We start from the raw sequence: 19,203 nt of genomic DNA on the forward strand, positions 1-19,203 counted from the left end.
ATACTATAGAATTTGTGTTCAATAGTTTCATGTATTGCCTTAGAGACCCAGTACTACAGAACTAACTGCAGTAGCCTCAAGCCCAACAGGCTGTAGCTAGATGATGTCATGAGTCTAGAATGAGCTGGTTGAACTCACGCCCCAGTGTGTGTTAGTGAGACAGGCAGCGGAGCCTCTCTCTCTCTCTTTCTCTCTTTCTTTCTTTCTTATAAGGAGGCGTATGTGTTGTGGAGTCTGTACTCATGTGCACGTGGCCCAGCCCGACCCAGTCAATCTGTTCAAAGGCCCCTGCAGTGTTTTGCTGAGCAATCACTACAACTGGTATGCCTGGACTGGATGAGCTAAACATGAGGACAGAGTGGCAAGGCAAGCCTCCTATCTGAGGCTCTCTACTGAGAGGGCGGGGTGGAGGCACCAACAATGGTCACGCCCACTGGGTGGCCTTTTATTTTTAATCTTGCTATTAGGAGTTATGTAGTTTATATTCCACATGGGGATTGGTTTATTTTTTACCCATGTTTTTTGCACTTAACCTGAAATGGAAATCCAGTCCTTAGTTTGTATCACTAATTACAGTTAAGCAATGTCCACACCAGCTTCTTACTGTATGTTAGTTATTACATGTGATGGACAGACACCAGCTGGTATGATCTCTACTGTAGCCATGAGCTGGCACTTCAATCTTTCAGCTGAAGCTTGACAATAACATGACATACACAGCAGATATGGCCTTGTGCCTCAGGATAGTCAGGACTCGACAAACTAAGAACAATTATTCATGAAAAATATTTGTCTGTATATTTTGTATAAATTATATAAATAGAGTACAGTATAACGTATTGTTGTATGGGTATACCCATGGAGCATAGAATGGAAATAACCATAGACACAAGCACAACAGGGACTCTTATTATGGTAGATATTGTGGGCCCAGAGGACCACACCTCACACCAGGAAATGCCCCACGTCACAGTCTTCTGGTATGACAGGGGAAGAGAGGAAGAAAAGCTTGGTTTATCAACAGGAGATATTTATAGAACCCTGATATAAAACAAAGTGGCGACCAACAAAGGATCATGTAACACGTTATCATGTTGAGGTCTATACATTGAGTATAAATTACCGTATCGTTAGCCTTACTATGAGAGCTGTTTTGGTTTTGTGTAAAGCTTTCATGGATATAAATAGCGTTTGTCGTATCGCAGTGGATGGGTTTGATAGTAGTGTTGTTGGCTATGTCCTCTGTCATACCTCCTATCTACTAGTGTGCTCTGGTCTGGGGTGAGTGTAGCATGGGCACAGACTCTTTGATAAACCATCAAACCCTGTTGTTTCCCCAAACCTCTCATGACAAGTTGTATTAGTTTCCTGGAAAGCTACATCATGGGAGATGTATAAACAATCTACAAATGGATGTAAACCGAAAGAACAGTTATAAATTAGTCATGTGTCTGCCTGTGGACAGAGTCGTTTTGCTGGTGGTGGTTACTATATGTGTGATCACTCAAGGTCGCAGCAAAGCCAACTGTCTCCTTACTTCAACATTATTTACGCATTTATGTCTTAGCCACAATCATTCATTAAGGTTTCTTAACCAATTAGTGGTGCTAAAGCAGCCTGAGCAGGGTCTCAAAAACCACTGGATTTGTGATGAATTAAATAAAACAAGCATGCACAGTGAGTTTGGTACCTGAGAGATTACTCCAAACTCTAACACTAAGACATGGAGGATGCAGGGTGTATACTGGAACCTTATCTTCCTACTTGACTATGGTCCAGTGTCCTTAGTATCCTATGGGGGCATGCAGGTCTGTATCTGTATTTATTAAGGATCCCCATTATTTCTTGCCAAGGCAGCAGCTACTCTTCCTGGGGTCCAGTATAATTTAAAAAAAAGGCAGTTATACAATTTAAAAAAACATTACAGTACATTCACAACAGATTTCACAACACACTAAGTGTGTCCCCGCTATTCCATAAGGTATATTGTTATCTGTTTTTAAATCTAATTTTGCTGCTTGCATGTGTTACTTGATGTGGAAAAGAGTTCCACGTAGTCCAAATATAAATGTCTGTTTGGCTCTGTAGAGGTAAATACTCTGGTAGAGCTCCAGCAGAAAACAACATGTGGGTAGTGACAGCAGCAGACACAGCTAAACATGAAGTGAGAGGGAGAGAGATGTGTGAGAAATGGCTTGGGAGGGAGGGAGAGATGGATGGAGGGAGGGAGAGATGGCTTAGGAAGGGAGCTGGGAGCTGGCTTAGGAAACCTGAAAGTGGATGCAGGCTGCATGCATGACCCTCAGACAAGAAAGAGAGCTGCTTGGAAGTCCAGGCATTAGTGCTGTGGTTGTAGCGCTAACACAGAGTGGTGGGGGGCTATGTCTCAGTCAGTGGCTTGTATTTATGGATGCCAAGGGAAGCCTGGCTTCCCAAAAAAATTAACCAAGAAAAAAACATACATTATTTTGTATCATTCGTCTCTTTGCGTTTCATAAATATCCTTCAATTCACAAGAGACTGGATGTATCTCACCGGAGAAAGCATCCAAGTGAACGAAACAGCGCCCCTCTGTCTCAGTATGCGTAGCCCATCTATCTGATGCTGTCTGGTTAAAAAGAGTATGACATTGTTGCCGCCCGTAGCATTAAATGCAAGGGAAGCCAATCAGCGTTGAGCTAAACTGAGTGAGCTCAGCTGTGAATGGTCCTGGCTCACCAAAGAAAAGTGTCAAGGGAAGCCAGTTTGGATTTGGCTTCACACCAATCACATCACTTCAAAAGCCAAACGTCATTGACAAAAAAAACTTGAATTGTTGAATCTCGTTGTGTTGTTGTCCTCCGGTGGCTAGCTAACTAAAATCATCCCTTTCCTAAATTAGCCATGGATGGACATAGGGATTTGGACTTGTGGTTTTAACTAATTCTCCGTACCGGCCAATGATTATAACGGCGATTCTGATCCAATCATTAATGTATAAATTGTGCCCCTGGCCTGAGAGGATGGAAGTTCAATATGTAGCTAGATGTAGAAGGCTAATGTTAACTAGCTAACCTTGGGGCGTAGACAAGATGGCGTATTGAATAGAAATCGGTACGAAACACCTCAAGATAAAAACATAATATTCAAAATCAATAAGTTAGACTAAATATTAGCATTTCATATATTCGCAGTTAATATAATTCAATCTGGATAATAACATAAAACAGATCATAAGGCTAGAGAAATATATCGACAAATATTACATCAACACGCAACACCCAAACATGGCGGAAGATAAGCGAGGAGAGCCGATCCCCAAAAGAAAACGCGACTCTTCAACTGATACGGATGACATATGCTTTTCACCACTAGGTATGGTAAGTGTGGAAAGCGACCTGTTGAAGTCGATAAATGACAAATTGGGCATACTAGAACTGGTCAGTAAAGACGTAAAAGAGTTGAAAGCGAGTCTTCAAATGAGTGACTGAAAAAGCTTTGGTAATGGAGAAAGAAACCAAAGAATTAAAAGTGACAGTCTCTAAAATAGAAACGAACGTTAGGGAACTAAAAAAGGAGAACAATCTTCTGAAAGCAGCCTTACTAGACATCCAAACTAGATCGATGAGGGACAATCTAGTACTTACCGGTATTCAGGAAAAGGAGGGAGAAATAACAGAGAATGTTATGAAGGACTTCCTGCATACAGCGCTACAAATCCCACTCGAGGCTGTCGATAAAATCCAACTCGAACGTGTACATCGTTTAGGAAAAAGAGGACAGAAATATGAGCGCCCAATCGTTGCCAAATTTGCGTTTTTTAAGGAGAAAGCTATGGTGAAGAGCCTGGGAAAAAGACTTGCTGGCACAAAAATAGGCATGAATGATCAGTTCCCGAGGGAGATTGTAGAAAGGCGCAAAGTTCTGTATCCAATCTTCAAGGAAAACAGATTAAAAGGGAAACGTGTTGCATTAGTGGTGGATAAATTATATATTGACAACCAAATGTTCAGAGACACAAAGACTACTCCATGGCTATTCTAAGTGGTAATAGAGGAGTCAAATATTGGAGCACCTGATAGGGATTGTAATATTAAATGACATTTATAGTAAGTATAGTATTGTATAAAACGATATAACAAGCAGAATAATACATATTTAAATACAAATAATTAGAACATGGCTTTTTTTTGGCGGGAGGTTGTTGTTTTGGCGGATGGTTGTTGTGGTTGGTCCTGTGTTCTCTCTGGCGTCCTTTTCCCCTTGCGGCAGATGTGGATGCGGGTGCGTTTGCACGCTCGGCCCATTTCTTCCCCAGTCAACCATGTGGTATGCATTTTTGTGTTTGAAAAGGTGCGGCGTTAAATGAGTGAGAGGGGAAATGGTTGCATATCCCGGAGCCGACCGGGGTCTGGGAGCAGGGGTACAGAGAGAGAGCTGTCAATTTTGTGTGGATGAGGGATATACATTTTTAAATATAGTATACATCTAATCTAATTTTCCATTGTCCTATCATGATGGAAAGATCCCTAACCCTATAACCTTGACACCCACCTGAGCGACCTATACACCAAAGAGAAGTTCCCATCTCTTTTTGGACCTGCTGTGAATATGCAGCCTAAACAGAGAAATAAATACGGTCAGAGACCTACTTGAGCAGCACCGCCCCCTCAAGATTCTGAGCCTGCCTGGCAGGGTTGGTCATACAAAGCCAGAGCCCCTGATGGGAGAGCATAATAAACAAGGAAATTCTCAAAGCTGCTAATGAGAACCTTGACGACCTTTACCTAGCCGGTGGGGATTCCGTGGGGTACGCCCACCCAGGTAGTGGCAGTGCTGGCAACACTGGCTGCAGTAACCCATGGGGAGGGGGGTCACACTCGGACAATCAGAGAGGGGGTTTATCATTGTAGCCCAGGTGGCACAAAATAATCAAAGGTCTGATCGCATGGAGATGCTTGGGAAAATGGTTAAAACAGGGGATCAGAGTGTTTGTGTCTCGGGTGATCTGATCTCCATCACCTAGGACTGGACATAGATTAAGTAGATTAATCAAATCTCACATTGTTATCAATTTCTACTCAATCTGCATGCTTTCTCAGTCAGCTTTAACTGTATCTGCACTCGTAGATCAAGTTATTTCTCGAGTTGGGCTCTGGGATATAACAGCTGTTGAGTATCTGTTTTTATGGTGGACTGTGGAGGGGAGGGGTTGAGTGTGTTGGAGTATGTGAGTATGTGCGTGTGTGCTTGTCTGACGTCTGTTGTGGGGGGTGGGGATGTTGGGGGAGGGTATGGGATGGACCGCGGGAATTATTTGCTGGGATAATAATTACTTGTCAATGAATTAAATGTAATACAATGGCAATCCGGGTTATATGTTAGAATCCTACGCGTGAACTGCCGACATTATTACGCATATTAATTGATAATGATGAAAAATAGGATATGCATAATTAAAAAATAAATAAATAGATATATATATATAGAGGTGAAAGCATTGGAAATGCTTTTGGCGGTTGACCTGCTTTTGTTTTGTGGGTGGCACTATGTGCTGTTTTCGATGGATGGGTCCTGGCCTCTCGGGGCCTTAGGGATACGGAGGGACGTGGGTGGGATGCTGATCACGGCGATGACGGCTCAACTTGGGATGGGAAGGGGCTTTAGCGGGGGAATTAGTGGAGAACAATTGAAGGGCTACTCCGTAGCAATGCAAATATCACGGTACAGCTATATGGACACTCAATCATTACGCTATTTTTTATTGGTAAATTTACAAACATATATAATGATAAATAGACTTGAAACTTGTATCTCATTATGGTGTATGGTGAAATAAGTATAGCCAGTTATAACTGTAATGGCTTAGCTGATAATAACAAAAGAAGAACAATATTTACATGGCTCAAAGAGAAGGAATATAATATCTATTGTATACAGGAAACTCATTCAACAATTCGAGATGAAGTAGCGTGGAAAAAGAATGGGGGGAAATATACTTCTCCCATGGGCAAAGAAATTCAAAAGGGGTGATGATATTAATTAATAGTAATTTCGATCCAAATGTGCAAATTGTACAAATAGATACACAAGGTAGATGGATTATTTTAAATATGTTATTGGACCATAAACAGATATGGCTCATTAACCTTTACGGACCAAATAATGATGATCCACAATTCTTTGACAATATATATAATAAATTATCAAGCCTGCAAGCAACTCAAGACAATATTATTATGGTGGGGGATTATAATACTGTTTTAAATAGCTCAATGGACCGTAAAGGAAATCACACCACAAACAATCACCCACATGCTCTTAAGGAAATTGTGAATGTCATGGATACATTAGAACTAGTAGATATATGGAGGCTTAAATATACTGATCTAGTGAGATATACATGGCGGAGACTGAATCAAGCTAGTCGTCTTGACTTCTTTCTTATCTCATTCTCGTTGGCACCAAAAGTATAAAAAGTGTTGATAGGGACAGAATGCGGTCAGACCATCATGTAATAGGCATATATATTACTCTTACTGAATTTCCACGTGGGCGAGGATATTGGAAATTTAATCAAAGCCTATTGGATGATAATTTATTTATAATTAGAACAAAGGAATTTATAACTGATTTTTTCCAACATAACATAGGTACAGCTGAATCCCCTTATTGTATGGGGACACCTTTAAATGTGCCTTTAGAGGCCATGCAATTCAGTACTCATCTCGAAAACAAAAGCAATTTAGGTCAAAAGAGTTTATACTAAGAAAGGAAATAGAAAGTCTAACAGAACAGATAGATGGCAATAAAAACTGTAACATAGAGGCTCAGAATAAATTAGAGGAAAAACAAAAAGAAATGGAGAAACTTATTCAAGAAAGATCAAGTGTAACATATTATAAAAATAAAGCAAACTGGATGGAATATGGGGAAAAATGCACAAAATTCTTTTTTAATCTTCAACATAGGAATGCTACCAAAAAGAACTTAATGAAACTGGTTACAATTGACGGAGTCACCCATGATTCACCAAATGACATTTTGAAGGAAGAAACAAAGTACTTTAAGCATATGTTTTCTTTTCAGTCGCCTCCATCTCCTCTAACTGAAGCTAATTGTAGAGATTTTTTTCTATTGATAATGTCAAATTAACAGCCACACAGAAAGACTCATGTGAAGGTGAAATTACAGAGGAGGAACTTCTGGATGCAATTAAAGACTTTAAGTCTGGGAAAACTCCAGGGTTGGATGGCATACCAGTCGAGGTATACCAAACCTTTTTGATATACTAAGAGGACCGTTATTAGCATGTTTTAACCACTCCTATGTAAATGGTAGATTATCTGACACTCAAGAAGAAGGACTGATCTCATTATTACTGAAACAGGATACAAGTGGAAAATATAAAGATCCAGTCCATTTACAAAATTGGAGGCCCCTTACACTTCAGTGTTGTGATGCAAAAATCCTAGCAAAATGTATAGCGTATAGAATTAAAAAGGTATTGCCGGATATTATTAATTCTAATCAGACAGGTTTTTTACATGGAAGATACATTGGAGATAATATAAGGCAAGTATTGGAAACATTAGAACACTATGGAAAATATGGGAAACCAGGCCTGCTATTCATAGCAGACTTTGAAAAGGCATTTGATAAAGTTCGACTGGGGTTTATATATAAATGCCTGGAGCATTTCAATTTTGGAGAATCTCTTATAAAATGGGTCAAAATCATGTATAGTAACCCTAGGTGTAAAATAGTAAATAATGGCTATTTCTCTGAAAGTTTTAAACTGTCAAGAGGAGTGAAACAAGGTTGTCCACTATCGGCATATCTATTTATTGTGGCCATCGAGATGTTAGCGATTAAAATCAGATCTAATAATAATATCAGAGGATTAGAAATAAAGACCTTAAAAACAAAGGTGTCATTGTACGCTGATGATTCATGTTTTTTTTTAAATCCACAACTAGAATCCCTCCACAGCCTCATAGAGGATCTAGATACATTTTCTAACCTCTCTGGATTACAACCAAATTATGACAAATGTACTATATTACGTATTGGATCACTAAAAAAATACAATTTTTACATTACCATGTAGTTTACCAATAAAATGGTCTGATGGTGATGTGGATATACTCGGAATACATATCCCAAAGGAAATAAATGATCTCACTTCAATAAATTTTAATAGAAAATTAGCAAAAATAGATAAGATCTTACTACCATGGAAAGGAAAATACCTGTCAATTTGTGGAAAAATCACCCTGATTAACTCATTAGTATTATCACAGTTTACCTATTTGCTTATGGTCTTGCCTACGCCTAGCGAACAGTTTTTTAAATTATATGAGAAAAAAATATTCAATTTTATTTGGAACGGCAAGCCAGACAAAATTAAAAGAGCATATTTATATAATGAATATGAATTCGGAGGACAGAAATTATTAAATATTAAAGCATTAGACCTATCACTAAAAGCTTCAGTCTTACAAAAGTTATACTTAAATCCGAACTGGTTCTCAAGCAAATTAGTAAGATTGTCTCACCCAATGTTCAAGAAAGGCCTTTTTCCCTTTATTCAGATTACAACCTCACACTTTCAGTTATTTGAAAAGGAAATAATCTCCCAAATGTCACTATTTCTAAAACAAGCCATAGAAAGTTGGTTGCAATTTCAATTTAATCCTCCAGAAACGACAGAACAAATAATGCAACAAATATTGTGGTTAAATTCAAATATACTAATTGACAAAAAACCTTTATTTTTTGACAGAATGTTTAAAAAAGGTATAATCTTTGTAAATGATATCATCGGTAGGACTGGTGGAGTTATGACGCACATGCAGCTAACAAAAACATATGGAAATGTCTGCTCTACCCAAAATTACAACCAAATAATGGCAGCTTTACCGCAAAAATGGAAGAGGAAAGTGGAAGGGGGAGAAAGTAAGGAACTTGTCTGTCGGCCTTGCATTAAAGAACATAATTGGTTAAGGAAAACTGTGATAAATAAAAAAATATCAGTTTCACTTAAGGACCAAAGGATTGACAGCCGTCCCATATAGATTGCAAAATAGTTGGGAAGAGATCTTTGATGTACCGATCCCATGGCATAGTGTTTATGAACTGACACGCAAAACGACACTCGGATTCAAAAATTAGAATCTTTCAATTTAAATTATTATATAAAATCCTTGCTACCAATAGAATGTTATTTATATGGGGATACAATCTTCCCAGCTCTGCAGATTTTGCTGTGAAGAGACGGAATCATTGGACCATTTGTTTTGGTTCTGTCCATTTGTAGCTTGTTTTTGGACACTGGTCCAGGAATGGCTAAAGGATTGCAATATTTACCTGGAACTAACCTTGCAGATAGCATTACTGGGTGATCTGAAAAGCCATAGTCAATCAATCAATAATATAATAATACTTTTAGCAAAGCTGTTTATTTTTAACTCTCAATCTGTAGAAGCAATGAGAATAGAAAGGTTCAGAACTTTTGTAAAACATCACAGTACGGTTGAAATATATATGGCAAATAGAAATCCGATATGGATGGTGTTAAGAGATAGATGGGAGGTATTGAATAGAGTTGAAGGATGGGACTAATAACAAATAACAACAAATAATAACAAAGATAGCTAATAATGTAAAGCATACTGTGTCCATAATAAGTATATAGGCTGTATGTTGGGAGCTTTTGGGAAAGAGCACAGTTAGAAAGATATGGCATATAGAAGCAAACCGGATGGACATCATGAAAACGATCGGAGAGGTTGAGAGTAGAAGTAGTTCAGGAGCAAAAAATAAATAAATAATAATAATAATAATGATATGTATGTATGTATGTATGTATGTATGTATATGTATGTATATATATATGTATATATATAATAGAATTATTGTGAAATTAACTGTGTCCATGAGGTGTGGATAGTGGGTGTGGACCGGAGGTAGAGGCCTGGGAATTGTTGTTCACTGATTTGCTCCAAGTAGGGAAAGGATGGTGGGGTTGAAAAGTAATAAAGGGGAGTATATATATAAAAAAATATATATATATAAAAAAAAACAAAAAAAACATGGGGGATTGGAAGTGATGCAGACAATTACATTGATAGAAGATACAATCTATCTGCAATATTAAGCTGATCCATTCCCCCAAAAAAAAAAAAAAAATAAATAAAAAAAAAAAAAAAAAAACTAGCTAACCTTGCCCATGAATGGAAGTTAGGCTAGCGAGCAAGCATTTTAGCCAGGTAGCCTAGCACAACAAAAACTAAAAGTGTGTACTGAATGACAGTCAGACTGTTTAGGCAACATAAAAGAGGAGGATGGCATTGCTGGTGTTTATCTACAAGTAGGGTGAGTCAACATGTTAATCTACTTGCACGAACACAAAAACACGCACACACACAGAAATCAGTAGCATGGACAGCCACATCATATTTAGCTTACATTGATTGGACTAAATGGTTTTTGGTATCTTTTAGTTGTCACTGTATTTGACTAAGCAGAGGTGACTTGATTATGAAATTATGCTGGATTAGTGGAGGCAGTGCCTGTTTTCTTTGCGACTTGCGTCTCTGTGGTTCTAAATCAGTAGCTTAGTAGTCCGAAAAATGTACTTGCTTGACAATGCTGTAGGTCATGTAACTATTTGTCACATGCAATATGTTTTGTGGACACCGGACAGATATTGCTCTCCAGTTTTGTGATAAAACAAAGGTGTGGAAGAATTTATTCTGCCACTGTCTTCTTATTGTCTCTGCCTTCTATATCACGGTAGCAAAGCCTGTGAACTAACAGGTTATAGAGCTGCAAACAATGCAATTTTCACAACACAGGTTGTAATATGGCTTTTTTTTTTTTTTTTGCTTGGCTCCCCAAGTGATTTTACCCACGCAACGCTACTGCTCAAAGTCCCTGGCTGTCAGGACAGGTTACTATAATGGGTTAACAGGGTTTTCTGTGCTGTAGTAACCTGGCCTTTGAACAGCAGTAGGCACAGTAACCAGATGATCAATATCTTACACAATGTCTTAAGGGCCTCTTTGTATTATTGAGTAGGCTACAATGCTTTCAGGAACAAGATGCCTAGGTACCATTATTGTGGTCGATGTCCGCACTGCCTTGAAAAATACAAAATACAAAAATCTGTCATTTTAAGCTAGAGATATCCGTCTCAATCCACCAACATCGCACTTCCGCATCTATGGTGAAAGGTGACCGAGCTAGAGCGGTGTTTGTCAGACCATGAGACATCCCGAAAAACAGTCTTCTCACAAAATCGTCTGTAGCGAAATTGGCCTACAAACTCTATGGAAAGATGAGACTCTCACGAACACGATGGTATTCTCCATTTTGCATTACAAACCCACAAGCGTATTGGGACTCGTCTGAAGTCGGTACAGCCGATCTGCCAACTTTTGTCTGTAGCGTCCGAACAGTTTGGGCTACACACTAATATGACCCCTCTGTGCAAAGGTGAGACTCTCTCGAGTACATGTCGGTTGTTTTGTTCTAGGATACCCACAGGCCTCACAAGACTCACCTGAATTTCCCCCGGTACCAGTTGAAAAAATGAATGGAAGTATATATGGAGACTGTATAGTGCCAAAAATAAGGGGTTAAATTAGTGTAAAAAAATTACAAATGTTTCCTGATTTTTCTTATCAAATTCCAAGATGGCGTAGCAGTACGGTCGTGTTTTCTGTAGTGTCCTCATGTAAATAGCCTGTTTTTTTTGGTCCTTTTTCGTATATATTTCTCAATCTCACTTTCCTGCAACCCGCCTCACCCAAGGTGGAACGGATTCTATTATTTCTTTATACCTTCTTATCTAGAACCTCTGAAACTAGCCAGCTAACTAGCTACTTGCTATTAGCCACCGTTAGTGGTCTTCACCATTGTCCGTGGCCTGCACTACCTACCAGCCAGCTCTAGCCTGGCGCTATCGAGCCAGAGCATATCGGATTTTCTGCCGGAATCACTGAATCACTGGACCTTAACACCAGATCATCGCAACTAGCTAGCTGCAACCGAATGGCTGTTGTTGTTGTTGTTGGCTAATCACCACTGTCCTGAAGCAAGCCTCAGTTAGCCTTGAGCTAGCCTCGTGCCAGGCCCATCTCCCGGCTATCTACCTCTCTGTCAACCGGACAGGACCTCCTAGTGTTGACACGGAGCCCCGCCGATCCATCACGACTGGTCTGCCGACTTCATCGTCTGATGTGATTTCAACAGGCTTCCCATTAGCCCCGGCCCGCTAGCACACGCAATCAACAGCCATGCCTCCTGCTCGCCTGTGCCGTAGCAGCCACTGAACTGCTCCCGGACTCACCTATTGGTGTTCACTGGACCTTATGATCACTCAGCTACACAGCTGATACCTGCTGGACTGTTACTTTATACGGTACCCCATCCTGTTTATCTGTTTAGCCTCAGCTCAAACTTTCATCGCCATTACCAGCTGTTGTCTTAGCTCTCTCGAATAAAACCTGTGATTGCTTTATGCCTCTCTCCCATGTCAATATGCCTTGCCTATTGCTGTTTCGGTTAGTTCTTACTGTACTTTTTCACTGTAGAACCCCCAGTCCCGCTCAACCTGCCTCAGATAGCTCCTTTGTCCCACCCCCCACACACGCGGAGACCGGCTCAATCGGTGCCTCCAGTGATGCTATCCCTTTCATCATTACCCAACGCTTAGGTTTACCTCCACTGTACTGTTATCCTTGTCTGTACATAATGCCCTGAATCTATTCTACAACGTCCGGAAATCTGCCCCTTTTATTCTCTGTACCCAACGCACTAGATGACCAGTTCTTAAAGCCTTTAGCCGTATCCTTATTCTATTCCTCCTCTGTTCCTCTGGTGATGTAGAGGTTAACCCAGGCCCTGTAGCCCCCAGTATCACTCCTACTCCCCAGGTGCTATCATTTGTTGACTTCTGTAACTGCAAAAGCCTTGGTTTCTTGCATGTTAACATCAGAAGCCTCCTTCCTAAATTTGAGTTATTCACTGCATTAGCACACTCCGCCAACCCTGATGTTCTAGCAGTGTCTGGATCCTGGCTTAGGAAGGCCACCAAAAATTCTGAAATTACCATCCCCAACTATAACATTTTCCGTCTAGATAGAACTGCCAAAGGGGGTGGAGTTGCAATCTACTGTAGAGATAGCCTGCAGAGCTCTATCATACTATCCAGGTCTGTGCCCAAACAGTTTGAGCTTCTACTTCTAAAAATCCACCTTTCCAGAAATAAGTCTCTCACTGTTGCCACTTGCTACAGACCCCCTCAGCCCCCAGCTGTGCCCTGGACACCATATGTGAATTGATTGCCCCCCCATCTATCCTCAGAGTTTGTATCGCTTGGTGACCTAAACTGGGATATGCTTAACACCTCGGCCGTCCTATAATCTAATCTAAACTAGATGCCCTCAATCTCATACAAATTATCAAGGAACCTACCAGGTACTACCCTAAATCCGTAAACATGGGCACCCTCATAGATATCATCCTGACTAATTTACCCTCTAAATACACCTCCGCTGTCTTCAACCAGGATCTCAGCAATCACTGCCTCATTGCCTGCATCCGTAATGGGTCCGCGGTCAAACGACCACCCCTCATCACTGTCAAACGCTCCCTAAAACACTTCAGCGAGCAGGCCTTTCTAATTGACCTGGCCCGGGTATCCTTGATGGATATTGACCTCATTCCGTCAGTAGAGGATGCCTGGTTGTTCTTCAAAAGTGCTTTCCTCTCCATCTTAAACAAGCATGCCCCATTCGAAAAATTCAGAACTAAGAACAGATATAGCCCCTGGTTCACCCCAGACTTGACTGCCCTTGACCAGCACAAAAACATCCTGTGGCGTACTGCATTAGCATCGAACAGCCCCCGCGATATGCAACTTTTCAGGTATGTCAGGAACCAATATACACAATCAGTTAGGAAAGCAAAGGCTAGTTTTTTCAAACAGAAATGTGCATCCTGTAGCACGAACTCCAAAAAGTTTTGGGACACTAAAGTCCATGGAGAATAAGAGCACCTCCTCACAGCTGCCCGCTGCACTGAGGCTAGGAAACGCTGTCAGTACCGATAAATCTACGATAATCGCACATTTCAACAAGCATTTTGCTATGGCTGGCCATGCTTCCCCTACCCCGGCCACAAGCTCTGCACCCTCCGATGCAACTTGCCCATGCCCCCCGCTTCTCCTTCACCCAAATTCCGATAGCTGATGTTCTGAAAGAGCTGCAAAATCTGGACCCCTACAAATCAGCTGGGCGAGACAATCTGGACCCTTTCTTTCTAAAATTAGCTGCCGAAATTGTCGCAACTCCTATTACCAGCCTGTTCAACCTCTCTTTCGTATCGTCTTAGATCCACAGAGATTTAGAAAGCTGCCGCGGTCATCTCCCTCTTCAAAGGGGGTGACACTCTAGATCCAAACTGTTACAGAGCTATATCCATCCTGCCCTGCCTTTCGAAAGTATTTGAAAGACAAGTTAACAAACAGATCACCGACCATTTCGAATCCCACCGTACCTACTCCGCTATGCAATCTGGTTTCCGAGCTGGTCATGGGTGAACCTCAGCCACGCTCAAGGTCCTAAACGATATTATAACCGCGATCGATAAAAGACAGTACTGTGCAGCCGTTTTCATCGACCTGGCCAAGGCTTTCGACTCCGTCAATGGCTGCCATTCCTTCCAGTTCTCTGCTGCCAATGACTGGAACGAACTGCAAAAATCTCTGAAGCTGGAGACTCTTATCTCCCTCACTAACTTTAAGCATCAGTTGACAGAGCAGCTTACTGATCACTGCACCTGTACACAGCCCATCTGTAATTAGCCCACCCAACTACCTCATCCCCATATTGTTATTTATTTTGCTCATTTGCACCCCAGTATCTCTATTTGCACATCTTCTGCACATCTATCATTCCAGTGTTAATACTAAATTGTAATTATTTTGCACTATGGCCTATTTATTGCCTTACCTCCATAACTTACTACATTTGCACACACTGTATATAGATTTTCTATTGTGTTATTGACTGTACATTTTATTTATCCCATATGTAACTCTGTGTTGTTTTTATCGCACTGCTTTACTTTATCTTGGCCAGGTCGCAGTTGTAAATGATAACTTGTTCTCAACTGGCTTACCTGGTTAAATTAATAAAATAAAATATCTCTCAGATATAGGACAGACACTTCAGAACCAACTTTCTTTTGATATTTGTGTTGTTCCATGTAGTTAATCTGTTATTCAATGCGCTTGTATGGGCTAATAGCAGTAAGGCCAAATCAAATTGTTTATCAAATCATAAAAATAAAAGATACTTCAAGGGGTCTTGAAATTCAAAATCAAATATTAAAATGATCCTTGGTATGACCTTCTTAAAACAATTCCATATAGCTTAGTAGAACACCAACCCTTGGCTTAGACTCTTATGGGTTAAGGATTTCAGGCAACTAAACAAGGCTCATGTTGCTGTAAATAGAAAGTGAAGTCTGATGTATAGTCGTGAGTCTCTAATGCATATGTTAATGTATAGCCAATTCATATCCATGTACTGCATAGCCATGTAGCGTCTATGTATCCTGTGTGGTCCTCTGTAGCTCTGTGTTTCTAAGAACAGCCCTTAGCCGTGACATGTTGGCCATACAACACACCCCCTTGGGCCTTACTGCTTAAATATATTATGTAGACTTGACTGACAATCTCCCTCTCTCTTCCCTGCAGAGTGGATCCAGGCGGTGCAGGCCCTGATGATCCTGTCCATCATCTTCAGCTTCATCTCTCTCTTCCTGTTCTTCTGTCAGCTCTTCACCCTGCAGAAGGGAGGACGTTTCTTCCTCACTGGGGTCTTCCAGATCCTCGCCAGTAAGTTCCAATTATGTCATCCAGACAAAATAAACTGTAACAGAGTCATATTCAGAAGTGTACACTGTATAAAGGGGCCTAAAGCTTTATGGTATAAAGGGGCCTACAGCTTTATGGTATAAAGGGGCCTACAGCTTTATGGTATAAAGGGGCCTAAAGCTTTATGGTATAAAGGGGCCTAAAGTTTTTTGTTGTATTCAAGCAATACACCAGCTGTTCACTAAACATCCGTACTATGCACCCGCCACACCTGAGTGGACACACTCACAGAATGTGTTGTACAAACAGCTTCTGCATTGTCTGTGTCAGTGCACTGATATTGTCTGTGTCAGTTGAATAGGATCTATTGTATTCCAACACCTCTTCTGGTCTATTGTGTCCACCATTGGCAGCCTTTTTTAACCTCCCAGGTTGGCACTGTAGACCATGCCAGTGGGCACAGAGACACTCACACATGTGGAAATGTCAAGACTGAAAACGTAGGGGGTGAACAACAAACAACTTAACATCAACACAGAGACCATGCCATGTCACGCCAGTTCACAATGGGCAGGGCTGGGTTCTGTTGAAACTTGGAAGCAGGCCAGGGTTCTAGATGAGGAAGTGAGGAATCTAACAGCCCTGTTCATAGTTCGATAGCCGCCATGACACAGTGTGATGCAATAACTGGCTGGGGGAATCCATCTGGGAAGCATTGACCCTACTCACCCCACCTCTCCTCTACTGCTGCCCAGCATGGTTCATACTAGGACAACTTCCATGAAGCATTGCAGATTGTGATGATGGCGTGAAACACAATAATTTGATCTTAAGAATTTGACCCCCTCCCCCCTTCATCCCCTGATCTCCTCTCCTCCTCCCCATTCTCCTATTCTCTCCTCTTCTCATATTTTCCTCTCCTCCCAGGTCTGTTTGTGATGAGTGGAGCAGTGATCTATACGGTGATGAGTCCTAAGTGGGTGCCTGAGACTGAGGCCTTCGGCTGGGCCTATATCCTGGCCTGGGTGGCCTTCCCTCTGGCCCTGATCAGCGGACTCATCTATGTCATCTTGAGAAAACGGGAATGAGACCCCTGTCCCCTAACCTCCACCCCACTCTCAGCATTAACAATCCCCCCTCAGGAGAGTAAACTCAGAAGCTTGAGGACTGGTTTATCTGACTGGGTCCACAGCCTTCTTCACCAAGGTTTGCATCTACTGAGAGGTAACACCCAAACACAACCAAACAAGATGACATGATGAAACAATACTGTCAGAATTTGAAATGTATATAGTATCTATGGTTTAAAGCCTATTTATAACACTTTTTACATATGTGTACATAGTATTGTTGTGTTGCTCTGCCGTCAAAGATATTCGTACAAGCTTCTTTTTAGCTGATAAATATGTTTCTAATTAATGATGAAATAATTAGACACTCTGTTTCTGTAAACCACCAAAAAATGAATACAAATGGTTTTTGAACTATTTTAACCAAAGTGCATGTATAAAATGGAGAGCTAGAAGGAATTTGTGTAACTGAGCTTGTTTTACAAAAACAAAAAGTGGCAACATCCAAATAATGGCTTAGATGTTTTTCAACTTTATTTCTTATGTTATTTTTCTATCTTTTTTTTTTCAACAAAGATGGTGCTATGTATTTACCATTCCTATTACTGATTTTCATTTACAGTCAAATGACTTGACTTATGAAGTAACTATAAACGTCAGGGTGAGAAGTAGACTTCAGTGTAATGTCCATATGCCTAACTGCTTCTGTTTATAGAGAAATCATTGATTTGTCTAAATAAAGCTTTAGAAAAACAGTCAGCTGTGATTGTTCAGCTAAAAGGAGCATTGGAGTTGGGTTGGAGTCGGGGCGATGGCGCAGTAGTTTTTTGGTTGGAATGCCATTTGGAATGTCAGTATTAGCACGCCCTGCCAAAGTTCCATTTGATTTCCTCTGTTTTAGACAGAGTTCAAGGCTGGAGAACGTGAGATAAATGACAGCGTTGATCTGGGTTGTTGTCTTCTCGCTCTCTCTGTTGTAAGGCCATGCCATGTTCATCTGTTTGTGTTTATAGCATATGTACGACCAGTAAACACGCTAGAAACCAACCTGCCTCTTGGACGGAGTACTGTAACAACTAGTAGGGCATTGCAGCCAGATCCAAATTGATTTTAAGTTTTTATATCTGATTACATTATAGAGATATTTCAAAGAAGGTCAAGCAAGCTCCGAGGCAGCCACCTCCAACCTGATCAAGGCAGAATAGAGGACATGATTTTTAGTATTAGCCTTGCCATGTGGGAGAAAATGGACAGAGGTCGGCAGTTGTGATACACATGTTCTGTTTCATATTTGAAGTTTGACAAGCTGCAGTTTCTGCCACCCTAAAGTACATGACTTATGTTTATTTTTGATATAATGTTAATAACATATCTATGACTATCTAGTATGTAGACTCATTAATAAAACAAACCAAATTGAAAACAGCTCCTACCTACGGGGATTTCTATATATTTCACTACTGTATCACAGCATAACAATAACCCAATTAGAGCTATAGCCAAGACATTGCTTAATGTTGATGTATGTAACTATTTAGCCATTTACAGAGTTAATAGCTATGTTGTTTAAATGGTCCAATGTCTGCCTTGAAGAGTAATGGTAAACTACTGAAGTGAAAATGTACAGTACATGAAAGAGTGTAATGTGGGATCCCTTACTGTATTTGGTTGGTCTTAGATAACTGTGTGCTATTAAAGAGAATGCAAATTCTGGACTCTCTCTGTTGCCATAATGTAATGATAACTGCACTAGGAGCTCGATTCAATTTTCAATTCGAGAAAGAATGTATGACAATGTAATGAGACGGACGCTTTTTACATCATGCAGGTTTCTCCCATCAAATAGCCAAACCTACATGGCACTCAATCAAATAAAAAATGAGCTGTCATGTTAATGAACAACATATCCTAAAAACAAGACAGGTCAAAGTAAAATGGACAATATGGAATGGACAATCACAACTGTTGTCCAGGAGTTTCACCCCATTGTCATGATCAGTGGTTTCAAGTTTGTATCCCTCCATTTTTGACAAGCTGATCACAGAGAAAAATAAAATACTTCTGCATTTCCCGCTGTGTAACATTGCAAATAGGCTCAGGATAACTCCTCCTGATAAAGTTGGGTAGCTGATATTTAGAGCTTAAATAGCCAAATTGATTAGCCACAGGAATCCGAACTAATAAAGCCAATGTAATGGCCTCTTTTACAAACGGTGGTCCTACCACATGGATGGGCATTCATATCATTCCATTGCGGGTGACATG

The 19,203-nt window shown here is 40.5% G+C and overlaps 1 protein-coding gene across 2 annotated transcripts in view; it reads left to right on the forward strand.

The window, feature by feature from the left end:
• Positions 1 to 18,651, forward strand: part of LOC121577759 (peripheral myelin protein 22) — a 32,546-nt gene extending 13,895 nt beyond the window's left edge. For both annotated transcript variants that reach the window (XM_041891640.2, XM_041891632.2), the window contains exons 4-5: positions 15,749 to 15,889; positions 16,796 to 18,651. In XM_041891640.2, the coding sequence (XP_041747574.1) occupies positions 15,749 to 15,889; positions 16,796 to 16,956 (302 nt within the window). In that variant the 3' untranslated portion in view covers positions 16,957 to 18,651. The remainder of the gene's footprint in view (positions 1 to 15,748; positions 15,890 to 16,795) is intronic.
• Positions 18,652 to 19,203: the final 552 nt, after the last annotated feature.

Source organism: Coregonus clupeaformis, chromosome 1 (assembly GCF_020615455.1).
Source record: "Coregonus clupeaformis isolate EN_2021a chromosome 1, ASM2061545v1, whole genome shotgun sequence".
In the NCBI taxonomy this organism is placed as follows: domain Eukaryota; kingdom Metazoa; phylum Chordata; class Actinopteri; order Salmoniformes; family Salmonidae; genus Coregonus; species Coregonus clupeaformis.